Source organism: Chiloscyllium plagiosum, unplaced genomic scaffold (genome assembly GCF_037043375.1).
Source record: "Chiloscyllium plagiosum isolate Xiang-an unplaced genomic scaffold, Cpla_swu_hap1 HiC_scaffold_1, whole genome shotgun sequence".
Taxonomy (NCBI): domain Eukaryota; kingdom Metazoa; phylum Chordata; class Chondrichthyes; order Orectolobiformes; family Hemiscylliidae; genus Chiloscyllium; species Chiloscyllium plagiosum.
This window is the reverse complement of record NW_028270139.1, coordinates 52898733-52920344: the sequence shown is the minus strand read 5'-3', so window position 1 is coordinate 52920344 and position 21612 is coordinate 52898733. Positions and strand designations below refer to the sequence as shown.

The 21612-nt window shown below is 38.3% G+C and overlaps 1 protein-coding gene across 2 annotated transcripts in view; it reads left to right on the top strand.

Annotated features, from left to right (window-relative positions):
- The window catches only part of adgra3 (adhesion G protein-coupled receptor A3), a 132211-nt gene extending 118937 nt beyond the window's left edge, over positions 1-13274 (top strand). For both annotated transcript variants that reach the window (XM_043694002.2, XM_087986809.1), the window contains 3 exons: positions 2749-2894; positions 7604-7699; positions 11578-13274. In XM_043694002.2, coding sequence (XP_043549937.1) covers positions 2749-2894; positions 7604-7699; positions 11578-12838 — 1503 coding nt within the window. In that variant the 3' untranslated portion in view covers positions 12839-13274. The remainder of the gene's footprint in view (positions 1-2748; positions 2895-7603; positions 7700-11577) is intronic.
- Positions 13275-21612: the final 8338 nt, after the last annotated feature.

The window sequence follows — 21612 nt, the reverse complement described above, 5'->3', positions numbered from 1 at the left end:
TTGCAAATAGGTGAAGCAAATGATTTTCCCACTGGGATTTCAGGAAAGTATAATGGAGCACAATAAATTTAAACAATATGATATACAACATATTTAAGTGTCTTTTGTATATTAGTTAATGGTAGGGTGAAATATCAATGGTGATTTCTATGTAACAATTGGTGATGTCTGGGGACAGACATTGGAATATTGATCATGGTGGTTTAACACATTACGTTAACAGTACCTCAAGAAACAAATCGGTATGTTTAAAAAATTCTTGTGTATTGATATCTGAATGTTGATTCAATTTTTGCTCAATTGTATCATTTGAACCAAAGTAATTGTTGATTAACAACATACAATACACTTTTGGAAATGATAAAAATATACAGTCTCATTTAGGCTAAAATTGGATGAGAGGCCACTTATCTGCACATCACATTTTCATTCACATTTCCTTCCTTGTCTGGTCTCCCACCTAACCAAGAAATTCCTACTAACCTTTACATTGCAATTTATTCCCATCAACTGTTCATAGAAGCATTCAGTACAGAAGAAGCCCTTTGGCCCATTGGTTCTGTACCGCCATAAATATGCTACTACCTCCACTTGTCCCACTTTCCTGATCTAAGCTCATAGCCTTGAATGTGATGACTCTTCAAGTGCTCATCCAAGTAAGTTTTAAATGTTGAGAGGTTTCCCACCTCAACTGGTCTCCCAGTGCATTCCAGACCCATACCACCCTCTGGGTGTAAAAACCTTTTCTAAAATCTCTTCAGCTTCTTGCCTTTCATTGTAAAAATTATGCCCCCGTGTTATTGAACCTTTGACTAAGGGGAACAGCTGCTTTCTATTCCCCTCATAATCTTGTTTACCTCTATCAGTCGACCCCTCAACCTTCTTTGCTCCAAAACAAAACACACTTATCCAGATAAAACTGAAAGAACTGCGGATGCTGTGAATCAGAAACAAAAACATAAATTGCTGGAAAAGCTCAGCAGGTCTGGCAGCATCTGTGGAGAGAAATCAGAGCTTATGTTTTGGGTCAAATGACCCTTCCTCAGAACCCAAAACCTTAACTTTGTTTTCTCTTCACAGATACTGCCAGACCTGCTGAGCTTTTCCAGCAATTTATATTTTTCTTTCCAATGTTTATCCAAGCTTTCTTCAGAGCTGAAAAGCACCATCCCTGGCAACATCCCGGTGAAACTTTTCTGCATCCCCTCCAGTGCAAACACTTCTTTCTTGTAGTGTGGTGACCAGAACTGCATACAGTACTACAACTGTGGCCTAACCAAAATTCTGTGCATCTCCAACATGACCTCTGTATTCTCATAATCTCTGCCATGTTTGATGATGGCCAGCATCTCTTATGCCTTCTTAACAACCCTATTAACCTGCCCTGCCACCTTCTGGGATCTGTGAACAAATACTCCAGGATCTCTATGTTCCTTTGAGCTTCCTAGTCTCTTGTCTTGTTACTTGTTCCAAAGTGCATCACCTTATGTTTGTCAGGGTTAAATTTCATTTGCCCATCTGACCAATCCTGTAAACTAGCGCCTTCCTCCTCACTGTCAACCCACCCAGTGAGTCTTTGTGTCATCCACCAATTAATGTACCGCTCCTACATTTTCATCTACTTCCTTTATGAATAGCACAAACAATCAGGGACTGAGCACTGATGCCTGTGATTCATCACTGTCCACTGGTCTGCGTTCACACAGGACTTTATTCGTAGATCCTTCTGTGAGTCTCCATTCACAGATCCCTCTGTCTCCTGTCACTAAGTGAATTTGGTTCAACTTGCCAAGTCTGGATCCCATGAACTTTTACTTTCACCAGTTTCACATGTGGGACCTTGCTAAATTCCATATGTTGTTCCAATGTATTTACTACTTATTTTGTTATATTTAATCAACTATACTGCATGTGAGCACTACATCCTTTTGCTGATTTTAAATTTCTGTAATATATATGTGTGCTACCTGGAATGCCTCTGATTTTTAACTCACTTGTGGACACTTGGCTTAAAGTCAAGAGTTGTGAAAAAGAATTCCCTGTTTAAATACAACAAAAAAAGGTGTTGGAGAAAATCAGGTCCAGCAGCATCTGTGGAGAGAAAAACAGGGTTGATATTTTGAGTTTGGTATGGCTGTTTATCAGCACCTGCTGCTACAGATTTTAACCTGTTTTGGAACTTGTTTTAGGAATAAGTTGTGTGTTTATAAGATGGATTATTTTGAGCTCGGTGAAGAAAATTGGCAAAAGTCTCTTTTATTCTGGATAGCAGTACCAAAGGGAAATAATTGGCCATTTTGGTGATATAATTCAATTATTTATACCAATAAAGCTGTAATATAGTTTAATTATCAGTGCACTCCTCATGTTATGTTTGTAACACAAGGAGCATTGTGTGGCAACAATGGATGGAGATTGATTGGTTGAAAAGTGAAAGGGACAGGAAAAGGGGAGGGGAGCAACAATCAGTATCAAGGTTGGATTTTGTGAATAGAAGCTTTTGTAATTTCAGTGAGAGGTTCCTGTGATGTTTAGGTGGACTGTAGGTATAGGATTACGCAAAAATTATTTAAATCATGCAGATGTATATGTGATAAGCAGTCTCATTAGGTTATAGAGGAAGCATATTTATTAAATTTGTAAATTAACAGTAAAGCACAAATACATCATCATTGTGTGGTTTACCACAGTATTATGACAGTTTTGATATTTCATAATTGGTCACTTATTAATCCTTTAAAATTGTAGATTGGAATAATTCTACACTATTCTACCCTGGCTACTATCCTATGGGTTGGTGTCACAGCACGAAATATTTTCAAACAGTTGACAAGGAAATCAAAGAGATGTCAGGACCCGGAAGAACCCCCGCCTCCACCTCGGCCAATGCTCAGGTGAGAAAATTCATACATATTTCTCGAGCTCTTTACGATTCATTTCAGCATTTTATTCTTGAACAGAGTTAGTGTTCTGTTTTCCCTATGAGTTTTTTTTCTTTTGGTGCTGCTTTCATGGATGGAAGGTGTATGAACTCCCCATTTTATTAATTTCAGACAGAATGTTTTTGTTAGAGTTATCTTACCATCTTGCTTTGATTATTTTAAGTAATGCTGTTTGCAAGGAGAAATATTAAAATGAGCTGTATCTGCATAGGTTCATTCTTGATCCTGGATCACGAGAAAGAAATGCTCAGAAGAGTTGGAAAGATTATTTAGAAAATATTGAGTTTGATTCAGAAAGGTTAAACAATGGCTGAGAGTATGGTAAAATTATAGAAGCCATTGCATTTTAAAGATTTATTTTCAACTATTTACCAATGATGATTTGAAAAAAGGAGAAAGTTGACAAAACTGTCAAGGCTGCAAGTAGTCAAGGGAATGTTGCTTTTTATTATTCTGCAGTTGTGTATCTTTAAGCATGGATCTACTGAAAAATCCACAAACTTTGAATGGTTAAGTAGTTGGCTTATAGAATCCATTTAATAAAACAGGAATTTGCTTGTTAAATGAGAAAATGTTGCTTTTGAGATCAAAATTAATATCGAGATATCATGGGACAGGTCTATTTCTGTTTTAGATATTGATTAGTAACTAATGTTTGTAGTTATTGCTTTTCCTGACTTAACAATTTGATCCCAGGAGTTCTGCATGATTTTATAATCAATTCCATACAGAACTTTAAATTTCTTTTTATCTTGATTTTTTGAGTATTTTCAATTTAAAGAATTGAAATCTGCAGGCGATAAACTGAAACTTGTATTTAATGCTACATACAGTTTCCAAAGCTACCACTTTTTTATTATTTCTATCCCAAAACACACAGTTAAATGTTATTAAATACACATGCTAAAGTGAACTCAGATGCATTAATAGCTTTTCCGACTAAACCTGTAGAGAATTCATGTTCCTACTTGCTGGTTTTCACACTACACCTGAAACTTACTTGGATGAGCTAGAAACATCTTGAATTCAGAATTATCGTTTTTTCTGGTCAGCCCACTGGAGACGACTTGGAGACTGTACACACATGGAAACTAAAATCCAATGTTAGTTTCAAGACGCTAAGTGCAATGTTCTGCTACTATTTTGTGGAACATATCCAGGCATTCTACAATCTAACCAATTGTCCTTTATTTAAAATTTTGAAAGTACAAATTTCAATAACAAAACGTAGAAGTTATAAATTGTCTGAGATGGTGGTGTTTTGTTAGTGGACCCAAATGGAATTGGAGTAATAGCTCATGTGAAGTTCTCCTATGCCAGACTATTTTCTTGACATAGAGCTATTGATTTCCCGTCCTTTCGAAACCAGAATGGCTGAAATTTCTCAGTGTTCTGTTAATGAGGCCCAGATTTCAATGCAACAGGAGACTCTCTCTCCTAACCTTCAAGTCACATGTCAAACATTATCCCGTTTTAACTTGTGCTGCTCTCATATTTATCCTAAAGAGACGAGGAACCTCGATTAGCCGAATAAGATGGGCGGGCACTATTTCGTTCGGATAATTGATTATTTAGTTAATTAATTTCCTTTGGAGCTCGGAGTTTTCTGTCAAGTCTCTCCGTTCAGGAGACTAGGCAAAAACACACTGCGCGTGAGACTCTGCCCCCTGCCTGCCCGCCCGCCCGCCCCCCCCCCCCCCCCCCCCAACCACGTCCCCGTCCGCCCCCTGCTGTGCCCCGCACACCTACCCCAAATCCTGTCTGCTCCCACCCTGCCTCCCCAACCTTGTCTGCTCCCACCCCACACCCCGCCCCCCCACCTCCATCCGCCTCCTGCCTTTCCCCCTACCCACCCCCAACCAAGTCCGCTCCCACTCGCACCCTGCCTGCCCCAACCACATCTGCCCACACCCCGCCTCCAACCCCATCCAACAATCCCCCCGACCAGCCAGAGTTTAGATCAAAAGTAAGACTGCTGCTGCCTTTGTGGGGTAAGTCTCCAAATAGCACGCACGCACACACACACACACACACACGTTTTGACAGGTTCTACCTCTGCCCTGTATGACAATGTTGGAGAGATTTTATGGGGAAGGAGGGGTTTAGGGTTCACCCCTGTGGAGAACTCCAGGAAAGTTGTGCTGGGGGAGAGAGAGGGAGCGGGAGGTCAATCATTTGCAGACAGTGCCTGGACTGTCCAGGATTGTTCTTGGCAACTTTTCAGTGAGCCGAGTTCATTCTTAACCATTGTACCTGTAAACAAAAACAGGGTTGAAACAGCTCTTTGATGTAATGTTTCTATTGGGACCTCCAAATCTCCTTTGGATAATCCGATATTCAGATAATTGATATTTGGATAATCGAGGTTCCTCTGTATTTGGGAAGATTACATGTCCTTTTTAGTAAAATATTATTGCAAGATAGATAAATCCAGTTTTGAGGAAGTGTCACTGGACCCGAAAAATTAAATCTGATTCCTCTTCACAGATGCTGCCACGCCTTCTGATCTTTTCCAGCAATTTCTGTTTTTGTTTCTGATTTACAGCATCCATAATTCTTTTGTTTCTTAGATAAACTCAGAAACTAGGAGCAGGAGGAGGTCATTTGGCTCTTCAAGTCTGTTCTGCCATTCAACATAACCGTGGCTGATCCTCTATCTCAATATTGTATTCCCACTTTTTCCCACTCCTTGATGCTTTTAAAATCTAACCGTTCATCTGCCTCTTTCTCAAATGTTTTTGATGGCCTCCAAGGCAATCTGGGGTAGAGAATTCCATAGGTTTACTCTTTTTTTAAGTGAAGAAATTTTTCCTCATCTCAGTTCTAAATGGTCTGCCTGTTTCCTAAGACTATGACCCCTGGTTCTACACTCTCAATCCAGAGAGAACATTTTCCCTGCATCTATTCTGTCCATCCTGTTAGTGATTCATACATTTCAATCGATCCCCTCTCTCTTCTTAAATCTAATAATTATAGGCCCAGTCAAACTAAACACTCCTCATAGGAATGGGACTTAAATATATAATAGATCTAAAAATAAACTTCATATACTGGAAATGTTTGGCAGGTTCATCAGCTTCTCAGAAAGGTAATGAAGATAAATACCATTAAATTTGATTTTTTTTTCACGTCTTGCATGTATTTCAGATCTCCAACATTCATATTTTACCTATGCAGACAATAAGTGGACAGGTTATACATAGTGTAAACAAGCAGATAGTTATTAATATATTTTGATGATAACCTGTTCATTTAAAACTTAAAATAATACACACATTTGCCAAATACCCAAACTTAGAATTATTAATAAAATAGATATTAATAATGCAGTAAGGAATTCAGAATTTTTTTTTTTAACCCAGAGAACAGATGGAATGTGAAACACACAGTCACAAATAGTTGTTGAGATGAACAACATTGAATCATATAAGAGGAAACTGGATAAATACATGGGGGAGAAAAAGGAATGGGAGATTATAATAGCATTAAATATAAAGGCTGGGACAGGACTCATTTGGAGCATAGGTCCTCTCACTGACCTATTGGGACAAATATCTTCCTATCTTATTGTATATTGTGTGTATGCTAATAAGTCTAAAAATATTGTAATTCCCCTTTCTAATGTGCACTAATTGTTGTCAAGCAACATGGAACCTACATATTGAACTACATGTTATGGGCATTAGTTTATTCTTTAATATTCCTTCCAATTAGTATTTTCTGTGCACAGCCGACTTGATGAACAATGCACAGCCCTTTAGTGTGTGTCCGCTTAATTTTTTTCTTCTTTCATGGCAAGATGAATCACTGGCAAAGCCAGCATTTATTACCAATCCCTAAATGCCCTTGAACTGAATGGCTTAATAGACCATTTCAGAGGTTAGATAAAAGTCAATCACACTGTTGCAGGTCTGGAATCATATGTAAGTTAGACGAGGTAAAGTTGGCAGCTTTCTTTCCATAACTGGCAGAGTGAACCAGTGATTTCATGGTAATCATTACTGAGACTACCAGATAAAATAACTCAGTTAAAATTCTACCAGCCACCATGATGGGATTTGAACCCAAGCCTCCAGATCATTAGCCTGGTTACTAGTCCAGTGATGTTGCTACCTTATGCCATCACTTCCCTGGCTTTACTCATCAAAAAAGGAATGTCATTTGTGTTTGATCTGTTTGTTGGTACATTCCTGATTGCCACAATGGTCACATGCCTCTACAGCTTGATAGGTACATTGATGTCCACTGCTGACTAATTCTTGGATATTAGAGAATTTCATTATTGTCAAACAGCAACTGAAGTTCAGTAATATTAGATTGTGTAAATGTAAAATAAGACAGTAATACATACTACTTTTACTACAACTACTTCTCCAGCTTTGGTCTGTTGGAATAACTAAGCAAATCTATATTCCACCAACATTTGTATAGTTAGTACTAGCTAAACCTTACATAATCTGCTGATATGCTAATGCCAATAATGAAACACTTCAATAAATTATAAATAATCTAGATATAATTCTTGATGTTCTCAATATCAAAGGATTTCATATACTGTGCCACTGTCTAGTTTAAAAAATTAACTTACCGTAAACATATTTATGTTTGGAAATGCGATTGTGGTTGCTTAACACTTTTCCTCTTGATTGTATCTTTTTAAGGTTCTATCTCATTGGTGGAGGAATTCCCATCATTGTATGTGGCATCACAGCAGCAGCCAATATTAAAAATTATGGAAGTAAAATGAATGCACCATAGTAAGTACTATGCTTATTTTTCAGATTGTTCTTCGAATAGGTATTGGGCAGTGTTCATGATGGAGTTGGGAAAAAGTGAAGAGAGATCCTGCAATGCTTTGATACTCATCTTCAATGTCAAACTTTACATAGTGTACTGGGGTTTGTTAAGAATGTGGGGGTCAGTTTAATATTTGCTGTTACTTTGTGAGCTGCTGTTTGTTTATGCAGTATTTAGAGGGTTAATAAACTTATTAATGACTTTAAAACACAAACTGAGCTGTATCTGGTTAAATTACATTTCAACATACTTTAAAGAAAAAGGTGTATGCAAGATAGAATAGATTAAACGACACACAAAACAAAATGGATATAATGATAGTGGGAAGCGTGTGAATGATACAATGTCAAACAATACAGGTCACAGAGTTTTGGAAGAGCTTGAATTTAACAAATGATTGAGTTTAGGAGCCAGAAAAGAACCCATCACACTGAGGTTTTGAAAGCGTGAATTGATTTTTTTAGTGGCATCTGCCTACTGAGTATGTTGAAGTAGGCACTGAGTGATGTGGAAATGCTAAGATTGCTGTCAATGTGATACTCAAGCTTACATTCAAATTTATTTTAGTACCGTTGTCTGAATATACTTTAGAATTTCTGAAAGGAGAACCTACGTCATCTAGTGGTGGTCAAAATGTATTGCACTAATCTTATTAACTTAATGAATGGGATATGAACACGGGTATTTTTTCAAATTGCTGTCTGTGACTAACACTAGCATTATAAATTGACCACCCACTACAGGCACCATCCAATTTTGTTTCAACTATTTATTTAATCAGAAATGAAAATTGAGCCATTTCTCAAAATGACATCAAATTCACAACAGGAAAATACTGTAGATGTTCTAAATGAGAAAAGAAATTAGAGACAGTTGTATTCAATTATTTCAGTTTCTCCATCACATCCGTTTGACCTTCCACACTATTGCTGGCCTTCCTTGTTCTGTCTTTCCACTTTCATTACTTTTGCTGGTCTTAACTTGCTTAAAACCAGTTACATATCAAACTTGTTCCAGTTCTGATGACAGATCATTAATCTGAAATGTTAATTCTCCTTCTCCATAGCTGCTACCTGACCTACCAAGTATTTTCAGCATTTCATTTAATTCCTAGCCAAATGGCAACATCAGTCGGACACTCAAATTGCCAACTTAATGTCTCTTAAAATCTAGTTTCACTGTTAAGAGAACTTGTTGCCAAGGATTTAATGAAGCTTCTAATGAGTAATTTTAATATAACAGAAATTATAATGAACTATTCTATTATTTTACACTGAAGAATTAAAATGTATAACAACTTGAAATTTTTCTGTAAATTTAAGATTTTAATTCTGAAAAGTATATTTAGTACTTTTGAACAAACAATACAAACAAAGACAATATTAAAAAGATAAAGTGATGGAGAGCCAGCTATAAAGAGATTCCTCATTTTTGTTTTAATTGAGTGATAGTTCTAAAGATACCTAGAGCTGCTGGAACAATTAGAAGCTGGTTGTTTGATCGTATGATGCAGCTATAGTCTACTTGTATACGCCCCTTATTTGAGGAAAATGGAAATGTAACCAAAGAGTAATCAACATTTTGAGTTATCTGGCAACATTTAATGCAAACTGACTTTTATAGGCTTGTAGAGCTATCCAACTGACAGGAATACATGATAAATGACTTGTTTCCAGAATATTATGATATCTCTCGATCCTTTCTCCACGTACATGCATGGGCACACACTTGGCTACCATCAAAAAAATTGCAGATGCATAACTGTGCTATTTTTGGATACATTTCACTCGAACAGTTGATGAAATGTTCAACAGATAGCAAGTATAGAACATAGAACAATACAGCGCAGAACAGGCCCTTCGGCCCTCGATGTTCTGCCGGTCTGTGAACTATTCTCAGCTCATCCACCTACACTATCCCATCATCATCCATGTGCTTATCTAAGAATTTTTTAAATCTCCCTAATGTGGCTGAGGTGACTACATTAGCAGGTAGGGCATTCCACGCCCTTACCACTCTCTGCGCAAAGAACCAGTCTCTGACATCTGTCTTAATCTACCACCCCTCAATTTGTAGTTATGCCCCCTTGTACAAGCTGACATCATCATCCTAGGAAAAAGACTTTCACTGTCTACTCTATCTAATCCTCTGATAATCTTGTATGTCTCTATCAAATCCCCTCTTAGCCTTCTTCTTTCCAATGAGAACAGACCCAAGTCTCTCAGCCTTCCCTCATAAGACCTTCCCTCCAGACCAGGAAACATCCTGGTAAATCTCCTCTGCACCTTTTCCAGTGCTTCCACATCCTTCCCAAAATATGGCGACCAGAACTGTACACAATATTCCAAGTGTGGCCGTACTAACGTTTTGTATAGTTGCAGCATGATATTGCAGCTCCAGAACTCAATCCCTCTACGAATGAAACCTAACACACCATATGCCTTCTTAACAGCACTATCAACCTGGGTAGCGACTTTCAGGGATCTTATGTACATGGACTCCAAGATCCCTCTGCACATCCACACTACCAAGAATCTTTCCACTGACCGAGTACGCCACCTTCCTGTTATTCTTCCCAAAGTGCATCACCTCATATTTAGTTGCGCTGAACTCCATTTGCCACCTCTTAGCCCAATTCTGCAGTTTATCCAAGTCCCCCTGCAAACTGCTACATTCTTCCAAGCTGTCCACTACTCCACTGACTTTAGTGTGGTCTGCAAATTTACTAATCCATCCACTTATGCCTGCGTCTAAGTCATTTATAAAAATGACACACAGATGTGGTCCCAAAACAGATCCTTGTGGCATACCACTAGTAACCGGACTCCAGGCTGAATATTTTCCATCAACCACCACTCTCTGCCTTCTTTCAGAAAGCCAGTTTCTAATCCAAACTGCTAAATCACCCTCAATTCCATGCCTCTGCATTTTCTCCAACAGCCTACCATGTTGAACCTTATCAAAGGCTTTACTGAAGTCCATATGTACCACGTTAACTGCCCTGCCCTCATCTACATGCTTGGTCACCTTCTCAAAAAACTCAATGAGGTTTGTGAGACATGATCTGCCCTTGACGAAACCATGTTGACTATCTGGTTGCTTGCTAGATGATTATGAGTCTTATCTCTTATAATCCTTTCCAAAACCTTTCCTACAACAGACGTAAGGCTCACTGGTCTATAATTACCTGGGTCATCTCGACTGCCCTTCTTGAACAAGGGCACAACATTTGCAATCCTCCAGTCCTGTGGTACTAATAGGTACCATACTGATTGCTCAGACAAAATAACTCTTGACTCAAGACTCCATTCTGAATTACAGGTTGACAAAGATAAAGATAAAGGAACCATGATGTGCCTCCATTCTGAAGTCCACAGATGGATCATATTTTGACACGCAACTTATTGTGCGATTATTTTGCCTGACAAGAGTAATCACATGGGTGCATTATCAAATCAAAAAAAAAATTAGGGCCAGTTATGTTTTTTAAATCCCTCAGTTCCATCTTCATTCAAATGTTTCCCACCTCTACAAGATTTTTCATGTACAAAATTTGGATTTGTTAAGAGGTGATCTTTTTTGGAAAACAGTGTTTTTACTAAAACTCCATCTTCTGAAAAATTGACACAAGACAAATCAAAGTCAAATTTATCTTATTTATGTTGTTTTAAAATACTGAATTTCTTGACTTTGAGAATCGTAGACTATGATTTTGGTTCTCCTTGGTAGTGCAAGTTAATCTAAATTTTATTAATTGAACTACGAGTTATAATATGTTTGAGTTGAACTGCTCCAGACTCCTATTCTAATGGAATAATTTATAATGTTTGTCTTCCAGCTGTTGGATGGCTTGGGAACCAAGTTTAGGGGCGTTTTATGGACCTGTAGGCTTTATCATCTTCGTGAACTGCATTTATTTTTTAAGCATATTTGTGCAGCTTAAACAGCATCCAGAGCGAAGATATGAACTGAAGGAAGCAGCAGAAGAACACCAGCGTTTGGCAAGCACAGATCATGGAGAGGCTCACGTTAATGATTCAACCTCAACATCACAGGCAAATTGTTCTGTTGTCTCATCCTTGGCATTAGAGAATGAACATACATTTCAAGCTCAATTGCTTGGTACGAGTTTGTCATTGTTTATGTATATTGCCCTGTGGGTATCTGGTGCACTAGCAGTTTCCCAGTACTATCCTATGGACCTAATTTTTAGTTGTCTGTTTGGGGCTACAGCTTTGAGCCTAGCTGCATTTCTTATCCTTCATCATTGTATTGGCAGAGAAGATGTACGCTTATGTTGGATGACAACATGCTGTCCAGGCCGGAGTACTTACTCCATGCAAGTTAATGTTCAGCCTGTGGATTCAAGTCATGCCAGTAGAGAAACCCCAAAACTTACCAACAGTAGTGCAGAGTCCTCTTGTACAAATAAAACTGCGTCCAGTAATAACAAACTCTTCTCAGGATGTAAGCTGACTAATCTTCATGTTGCAGCAGTACAGAACCAAATTGCTCCTTTGGCAAGTAACATATCAACACAGCTTGACAACAGCCTCACTGAACATTCAATGGACAACGATCTGAAAATGCATGTGGCTCCTGTTGAAGTGCCATACCGCTCAAATGGACAAGTTAGCAGGCATCATAAAAACCGGACTAGGGCACATCAAGCACATCGACACAGCAGACTGACTGTGCTAAGAGAGTATGCATATGATGTGCCGACAAGCGTGGAAGGAAGCGTGCACAATAACCAGCCGAGGAGTAGGCACAGTAACCATGAGAGTCATCATGGGAGTAGAAGGTCTCGATCTGCTCTTAGAGAACGGCATCAAAGCCACAGCCAACCTGACAGTAGTGATGTCAGTTATACACTGACTCAATGCAATCAAAATGTAGTAAAAGATGGAGTAAGTAGCAGTAAGGACAGTCTGCAACAGCCCACAGTGGTTGAACTTGAGAATCACAAATCTTATGGCCTTAATTTGGCAAGTCAAAATGGACTGCTGAAAGGCAGTGGCCTAGATGTTCCTTTGCTAAATGCAGACAGCACAGGAAACATTCGAACTGGATTTTGGAGAAATGAAACTACTGTGTAGTTTGCAAAAAAAAACTCTTTTCCAAAAAAAAACTGTGACATGCATTCCTTTTAAGCTAAATTTATTGTACAAAATGTTTACAAAATTGTTCTACATTGTGTAAAAAAAGGTACAATCTACTATCTGGTATGTGAAGATTTAATTTTCTTGTTTCTTGTTTTATACCTTTTTAAAGGACGCAAATTTCCCAAACATTGTGTGAAAACATAAAGAGAGCAATTCCACCATTTCTATATTGGTAGCGTTTAGACATGTTTTTTTGCACAGTACTGGATGTTCTTAAACCTATCCATACAATTGCATGAAAAATGGAGCTCCGTATTGGATCATATCTATGCCTGGAATTGTAATTTTTTACATAATAAAAGGTTTGCCTTGTGACAGGAGTGGAAGAGTTATAGCATGTTTGAGAAATTTGAATAAATTCTGCATTTTAGTTTGTTGCTTTCCTCTCTTTGTAATATTACAGGTGCATTTTGGTAAAGCTATGCTCATGTTTTCTTTCATCTCTGTCTCTGAAGTCAGTTGGAAGTCTGTACCTCTGCCTGGATCTCAATATTGACAATTGCTGAGATCAAGAATCTGAGTGGGGAGTTGGGAGTGACAGCATCTTTCCATTCAGGCCAAATCTTCTTTATGCATACTTTTTGTATTAGAGCTGTTACAGCCACTGTTTGACTCCTTACTGTCCCGAGTTTAAACAAGATTCAACTTTTAACTGTTTCTCCACAGATGCTGCCAGACCTGCTGAGTTTATCCAGCATTTTGGGTTTGTTTCAGATAATCTGGCTCTACTGGATTTTATTTTTAAGGTTTAACTCTTAACTATCAAATGTTTTCTCTTTTGTCTGCCTTTTTTGAATTTTAGAACTGAAACTTAATGAAATGTAGCAAAGAAACTTGCTTTCCTCATCAAATATTATTTCAGACAACCTGAACCATTAGGATTGGCACAGTGGTTAGCGCTGCAGCCTCAGGGACCTGGGTTCTTTTCCAGCCTTGGGTGACTTTCTGTGTGGAGTTTGCACATTCTCCCCGTGTCTGCATGGGTTTCCTCCCACAGTCCAAGGATGTACAGGTAAGGTGGATTGGCCATGCTAAATTGCCCTTGGCATCCAGGAATATGCAGGTTAAGTGGATAAGCCATGGGAAAAGCAGTGACACAAGGTTAGGGTAGAGAGGTAGGTTGATGTAGACTCAATGAGCCTAGTGGTCTGCTTCCACACAGTAGAGATTCAATGATTCTTTGATTAAATGCCATTTCAACAAGGCTGAATGTTTTTTTAAAAATGAATTAATTTAGTTATCTGTCTGAAAAAAAGTTATAAAAGTCATCACCTCCCTCATGGCTGGTAAAGCAGCACCATAATTGAAGTCCTTGAGATTCAAGGAGTAAACACTGTACTGCTTAGAGTCAAACTTAACACAGAGGAAGATGGTTGAAGTTTAGATACAAATCATCCCAGTCTCAGGACATCACTGTAGGAGTTCTGCACGTTTGTGCCTTAGGCCCAACCATTTTCAGCTGCTTTATTATTGATCCTCTATTATTATAAGGAGATTATGTGATCATCTTCAGCACTATCCATAACTTTTCAGATCCTAAAGTAATCTGTGATCATTTCCATCAAGTCCCAGGCAACATGTTGGATTGATGAGTGATATTTGTGCCACACAAATGCCAGGCAATGACTTCCTCCCACAAGTGAAAATTTAATCTCCTCTTGACATTCTAATGGCATGTCCATCACTGAATGCGCCATCCTCAACATCCAAAAGGTTACAATTGACCAGAAAAAGAACTGGACCATCCCTAGAAATACAAAAGCAGGTTGGAGGTTGTGAATATTGAGGTGAGTACTTGCCTGACTTTCCAAAGCATGTCCATCATCTGCAAGACAAACAATAGGATTGTGATGGAATACTCTGCATTTGTATCTTTGAGTGCAGCTCCAACAACATTCAAGAAGCTCAACATCATGCTGACCAAAACAGCCCACTTGATTAGCATCCTATTTATCATTAACATTCACTCCATTCACCGCTATTTACAATAGCAGCAGTTTGAGCAATTATGAAATGCACTGCAGAAACACAACAAGGCTTGTTGAACACTTTAATCCTGCACCTCAACCATCTGAAAGCCAAAAGGGCAGCAAGTAAATAGGAGCACCACTATCTTCAAATTGCTCTCCAAGACTTGGAGCTATCTCACTTTTTTTTTGTTTTTAATATGAGTGGCCCTATGATCCAAGATGTTACATGGACTTATTAGTTTAAGAATAGGAGTAACCACTGTCTTCTCAAGGGTGATCAAGGATGAACGATAAATGCTGGCCTTGCAAGCAGCATCCAAATCTTGTAAACAGATTCACTTTTTGGATCACCACAATGGATTCATTTAGTCTTCAGGAAGGTTCAGTTAACTAACAGTTGTCTACTTGCAAGCACAGGTTTATTCCTCTGTATTGGTTCAAGTTCAACAAACTACTCTCAATTTAGTAAGCCTCTTGAGTCAGCACTGTCCAATCCCACAACTACTACCATCTGGGAGGATAAGGGTAGCAGGTATTTTGGAATACCATTATCGACAAGTTTCTCTCTAAGCTACTACGCAATTTGGTTATTTGTGCCCTTTTTTTAAAGATCATTGTCATAAGGTTTCTGAAGCAAGGACAAAGATTTCTATATTCCTATCCTGATCCTGCTGAGCACCCTGGCAGATTAATTCAGGTGCACCAATTGATACACTGATAGGTTATGGAGCTACCTGGGATCCAAAATTGAATTATAGCTTTAATTGCAAAAGACTTATTAACAGTTTTATTAAAAAGACATTGAAGCAGCTCCAAAAATAGACAATGAATCTACTGCTCTGATTTCTTTGTGTCCAGTGGTTCCCTCCTTTAATTCTTATACTCAATCCTCCAAACCTCAACTTTCCAATTTCTCTTAATTGGATTGGCTATTCTCAGGTGTACTCCTAGTTGGCTTCCATTAACTTAAACTGGTTAAAATCTCTGATGCCCTTTTTCTAACTCTCTCAAAGTCCTGTTCCCCATGACTAATGCCCATGCATGTGATGACAGTGGTGAACTGCATTCTTGAATTGCTGCAGTTCATCTGGTACAGGTACACCCATAGTGCTGTATGGGTACATGTTTCAGAATATTGACTGCTACAGTGATGGAATCACGTACCGTCCTAAGTCAGGTTGGTGTGTGACTTGCATGGAAACTTGCAAATGGTGATGTTCCGTGACTGTGCTGTTCTGGTATTCCAAGGTGAAGCCACAGGTTGATAAAGTTCTGTCAAAGAAATTTTATGAACTGTTGCAATGCATTTTGTAAATGGTGCACACTGCTGACAATGCACATTGGTGATAGGGGCAGGGAGAGAATATTTAAGGTGATGGGTAAATATCGGAGCAGTGATTGTGTCTTAAATAGCCAAGACCCTATGCTCTGTAAATCCCTTCCATAATCTCTTCCTTTCTTTAAGGCAGTACTTTTTGAGTGGGTGACAGTTTTATTTTTCAATAATATTCCCATGAAGGACCTTGAAATCTTTTATTTCGTTGAGAATACTTATAAATTATTTGCTGACTATGTTCACTGTCTGGTGACTAATCAAGGAAGCTACACTCATCTTGGAAAATTTGCTAGGTCAGCGACAGAGTTTCATGGTGGTTGCAATCCTAGTATTGATGCAGGAAATCTGAACTACAATGTTTTTACTGAACATTTACTTGTTGACATGAGTGTTTTTTGCTTATCTAGGACTTTACATCATTTTTACTCTCTCTGCTTGTGATGGTGATATTACCTTTGTAAACACACAGGAGCAATAAAACATTGATACTCATCTCTTTGAATTGCACGGTCTTTGATTCTGATCATTTCTGTCTCTGACCCTTAACTGATGAAGTATGGAAGGAAATTTGAGCTGTTACATTTTCTCAATGCAAAACCCAAGTGTTCTGTCTTCCCATTATGTGTGTTGCATATTCAAATTCATATTTTCTACATTTACTTGTTTTTCGATCATGATATCTTAACTGTTTTCATTCCAGCTAAACACTATTTATTTAACCAATTTTCTATTCAATCTGTTCAGAGATGTTATTACACACTTCTAGACCAGGTGGGACTTGAACAGAGACCTCCCGGTCTAGGGGTAGGGATGGAGGGATCAATAACTGGGAGGTGGAAGTGAGGTGGGGGGAGGGGGGGGGGATAGATTTAAGGTAAAGTGCAGGAGGAATTATATTTTTCACCAAGCGGGTGGTGAGAATCTGAAATTTACTGCCTGATTCAGAAACCTTCATAACATTTAAGTCTTTAGATAGTGATGCCAAGGCATACAAGGCTATGGGCTAAATGCTGAAAAATGGGTTAGAATAATTGGGCTGTTTTCAACTGGTGTAGACTGAATAAACTGAAGGGCATTTTTCTGTGCTGTAAACCTCCGACTAAATAATATGGATTGAATATCTGACGTATAAGGAAATCTTAAATCCAGGAAAGGAACTGATTAGATTCAACAGCATTCAAAACATGGTAATGGAGAAACTGATGTTATTAAAAGTGTTTAAAGAAACTAGGGCACAATGATTTTCATCCTAGACTGTTAAAAGTAGTAGGTGGAGATATTGATGCTTTAATATAATCTTAGACATGTTCAAATCCAGAATTCGCCTTTGTATGGAAAACTGTAAATGCTAATCCACTCTTTAAGATGATATTGCAATTAGTCTAACCTCTGTGGTGGGAACATTACTGGGACTTGCGATTCGGTTCTATATCTAATAGTTCTATAGATGTTATTTTTATGTATATTCATCAGATTTTCTATAAAATTCTATGCAAGGGACTTGCCACAATTAGGAGCATATGGCATTAGAGGCAACTTACAAGTGAAGATGGGAAATTGACTGGGAGGTAGGCAACAGAAAGCAATGGTGCTAGTTTATCTTCGAATGGCAGGATGTTACTAGTGGTGTACCCGATTGGCCTGTAGCTAGGCTTTGACAGAAAAGCACAAGGTTTCCTTCGTTTGAACCCAATGGTTTATTCAGAATATTTTTGAAATGGTAAGAAGCTGGTAACTCTGAATGAGGGGAGAGATTTGGGGGTTTAACTACAGAAATTGCATGTACAAAGGAAATTACAAAAACAAATAGAATGGTGGCTTTTATATTGAGGCTGGAACACAACAGTGTGAAAATTTACACTATAACAGGGCAAAGATCTGATTAGATCCTTATGCATCGTGTTCAGTTCTGAAATTTGCAACATACGCAGAATTAGCCTTAGAGAGAGTGCAGTACAGCTTAATCACTGGGACTACAAATACAATACAAATGATGAGGACAGTTTGTTGTTCTTTAATTACAGAGATTAATGGAGTGATCCAATAGAATTCACATTTGAAAACTTTAATCGGCTAGAAAAGCTATTTATTGTGGGAGTTAAGTGAGCACAACCTTGAAATTAGAGTTAACCCATTCAGGACAGTACCAAAAATCACTCCTTCACAATATCGGAGAAATGGTTATTAAGTTTACAGATGACATGAAAATCGGTGGTGTCTGAATGCACAGGGACGTTGATCGGTGAGCAGATGGAGTTTAATTTAGATAAATGAGATATTGCATTTTGGAAAGGCAAATCAGAGCAGGACTTATATACTTCATGGTAGGGTCCTGGGGATTGTTGCCGAACAAAGAGACCTTGGGGTACAGGTTCATAGTTCTTTGAAAGTGAAGTTGCAGATAGACTGGGTAGTGAAAATGGCATTTGGTACTCTTGCCTTTATTGGTTAGTGCATTGAGTATAGAAGTTGGGATGCCATGTTGCTGCTGTTCAGACATTGGTTAGGCCACTTTTGGAATACTGCATTCAGTTCTGGTCACCCTGCTACAGGAAAGATGTTGTGAAACTTGCGAGGGTTCCGTAAAGATTTATAAGGATAATGCCAGGGTTGGAGGGTTTGACCGATACGGAGAGGCTGTTTAAGCTGTGGCTATTTTCTCAGGAGGGTGACTTATAGAGGTTTATAAAATAATAAGGCCCATGGATAGGGTGAACAGCCAAGGAGTTAAAGTGAGAGGGGAAAGATTTAAAAGGGACCTATGGGGAGGCTTTTGCAATATGACATTTAAAAGGCATCTGAATGGGTATATGAATAGGAAGGGTTTAGAGTGATATGGGCCAAATGCTGGTAAATGGGACCAGATTAATTTAGGATTTCTGGTCGGCTTGGAAGAGTTTCCCGTGCTGTACAACTCTGACTCTACGATTCTATAAATGTATCATGAAAAACAGAAACTTACTTGCTACAAAATGCTGTTGAAGCTTATACTATTAAAAATTTCAAAATAGAGAATAATAGAATTTCTATTAGCTGATCAGATGTGTGAATGGTAGCTGAATCGTCTTCTGTAGGTCAAGGGAACAGAAACCAATTGAAGTGCTCAAAATACTTTTATAGCCATGATTCATAAATTCCATGCAGACCAGGCCAGAGGTGCAATCTTTCTTGATTTATACCCGCAGCTGATTCTCTGCAAATGATTGAACATTTCTCATCACTGTGACTGTAATATGGCAAATATCGATCACTACTTCATGCAGCTGATGTGCTTGGTGTTTCTGAAGTCTATGACCATTGTCTTTTTAAGTCCTCAAGTTGTGTTAACATGGATTAACGAAAAGGCCTAATATTCTTGATTGAGAGAGAATGCACTCATTTTCTGAGACAGACATACAAGATGTTCAGAGGATTAGATAGGATAGACAGTGAAAGTCTTTTTCCTAGGATGATGACATCAGCTTGTACGAGGGGTAAAACTACAAATTGAGGGGTGATAGATTTTAAGACAAATGTCAGAGGCAGGTTCTTTACTCAGAGTGGTAAGGGTGTGGAATGCCCTACCTGCCAATGTAGTTAACTCAGCCACCTTAGGGAGATTTAAACAATCCTTGGATGAGCATATGGATGACGATGGGATAGTGTAGGGGGACGAGCTGAGAATAGTCCATGGGTCGATGCAACATCGAGGGCCAAAGGGCCTGTTCGGAACTGTATTGTTCTATGTTCTGTGTTCTACATACATGCTTGAAGTACTGCCATAGCATTTTAAATCAAAAATGTTCATTACTGCCTAAAGCTATGAATAAAAATATTTTTAAAAGACTATACATGATCAGTCAGAAACTATAATTCTGAAATCTTCCCTAACTGGAACAATGTTTACTTAGGTTCTTATAAATCTATGGAAATATCTTCTTAAATGGAATAAATTCTTAGCACCTTATTATTCAGAAAGCTGACTATAAAGTGCAGGAAAATAGATTGCAGTATTCGGTCTCATGGAGGTTTGAGTTTGGTTCAAAATAGCTTTCTGACATCTTTATAAAATGAGTTTTAAAAATGGTATTACCAGCAAATCATGTGACTTTAAATAACTGAACAGTGTGCCATCTGTGGAGGTAATTGATACAGAATTTACTGATTGAGTTTTGCAACCCAGAGACTTTAATGTCACATCTGGCCTGTATGTTGGTAGTCTCTTGTGAATCTGTTCAGTAATTGGCCACCATGGTTGACAAAAAGAAAAATAATAATTATGGTCTGTCAAGCCAGGGATTGGATTTGTCCATATTACCATTATTTGGGATGATAACTGGGGATCTTTGCAGTATCAAAATTCAATAAATCCTTAAAAATGATTGGGTATAAAATGGCAAACCAAGGTAGATCAATTCAGAAAAGGCAGTTGAATCTGCATCCTCCTTATGCAATCATTCCTTACTGTTCTGTACCTAATATGTACCATTTTAAGGCAAGATGGATTTAGTAATCAGAAACAGTTAAATCTGAAAGCAAGATATGCAGTTGGTTACATCTGCCCTCCTGTTTCAGTCTCTCGGTTCTATCTACACGGATTTGATTTAGTGGATATAGGTGGAGTGGAGAAAACAACAGAGCGTTAAGAAGCATTCAGTCTTTGTTCTTTTGTGACTATAACATAAAGACTATTGAGTGGAAAAATGCATTCATGCATTTTAAAAACAGTATAATGAAGATCACATAATGATACTGTTTAATTGCTGTCCAGTTGATTACAACAGCTGTCTCCTTTAATTGAGGATCATTTTGAATGATGTTCCTATTCTAGCACTTCTAACGGGAATAGCAGTGATTTAACTCTACTTTGATTATGCATTTTATGAACAGTACTAGTTGGGTCATAAGCAGCAAGGTTGCAGACATTATATACAAGATTACAAACATTATATAGGTGACTAGCAGAACATAGAAATAATCAACTCAAGGGGTAATGGAAAGCATGCACAAGGGTTAGCAAAGCAAGGTCAAAGCTATGGAAGTGGAAATAGATAACGATACTGATATGAGTAAGTGGTTGGAAGCTCATCCTATAGTTAAATTTGAGACCATAGTTGGAAATGGTTGCTGTACATACACACAGAGTAGACATAGGAATAGACCATCTAGGCCCAGTTTGCTGGGCCTTTGGAAACAGCACCTTGTTTCTGCCAACACACACAGCAGCTTTGGAATGCTCGTGCACATCCAGGGTACACAACAGTCTTTTTAGATAATGGGGAGACAAGGAACGCCAGTCTCCCCATTATCTGCTGAGTGGTGGGTTGTTGAGGGAACGGTGCCTGACAAGATGAGACAAGAGGCACCATCAGACCATGGTAAGTGGTTAATGAGGCAAGTTTGGTGAAATACAATGAGAACAT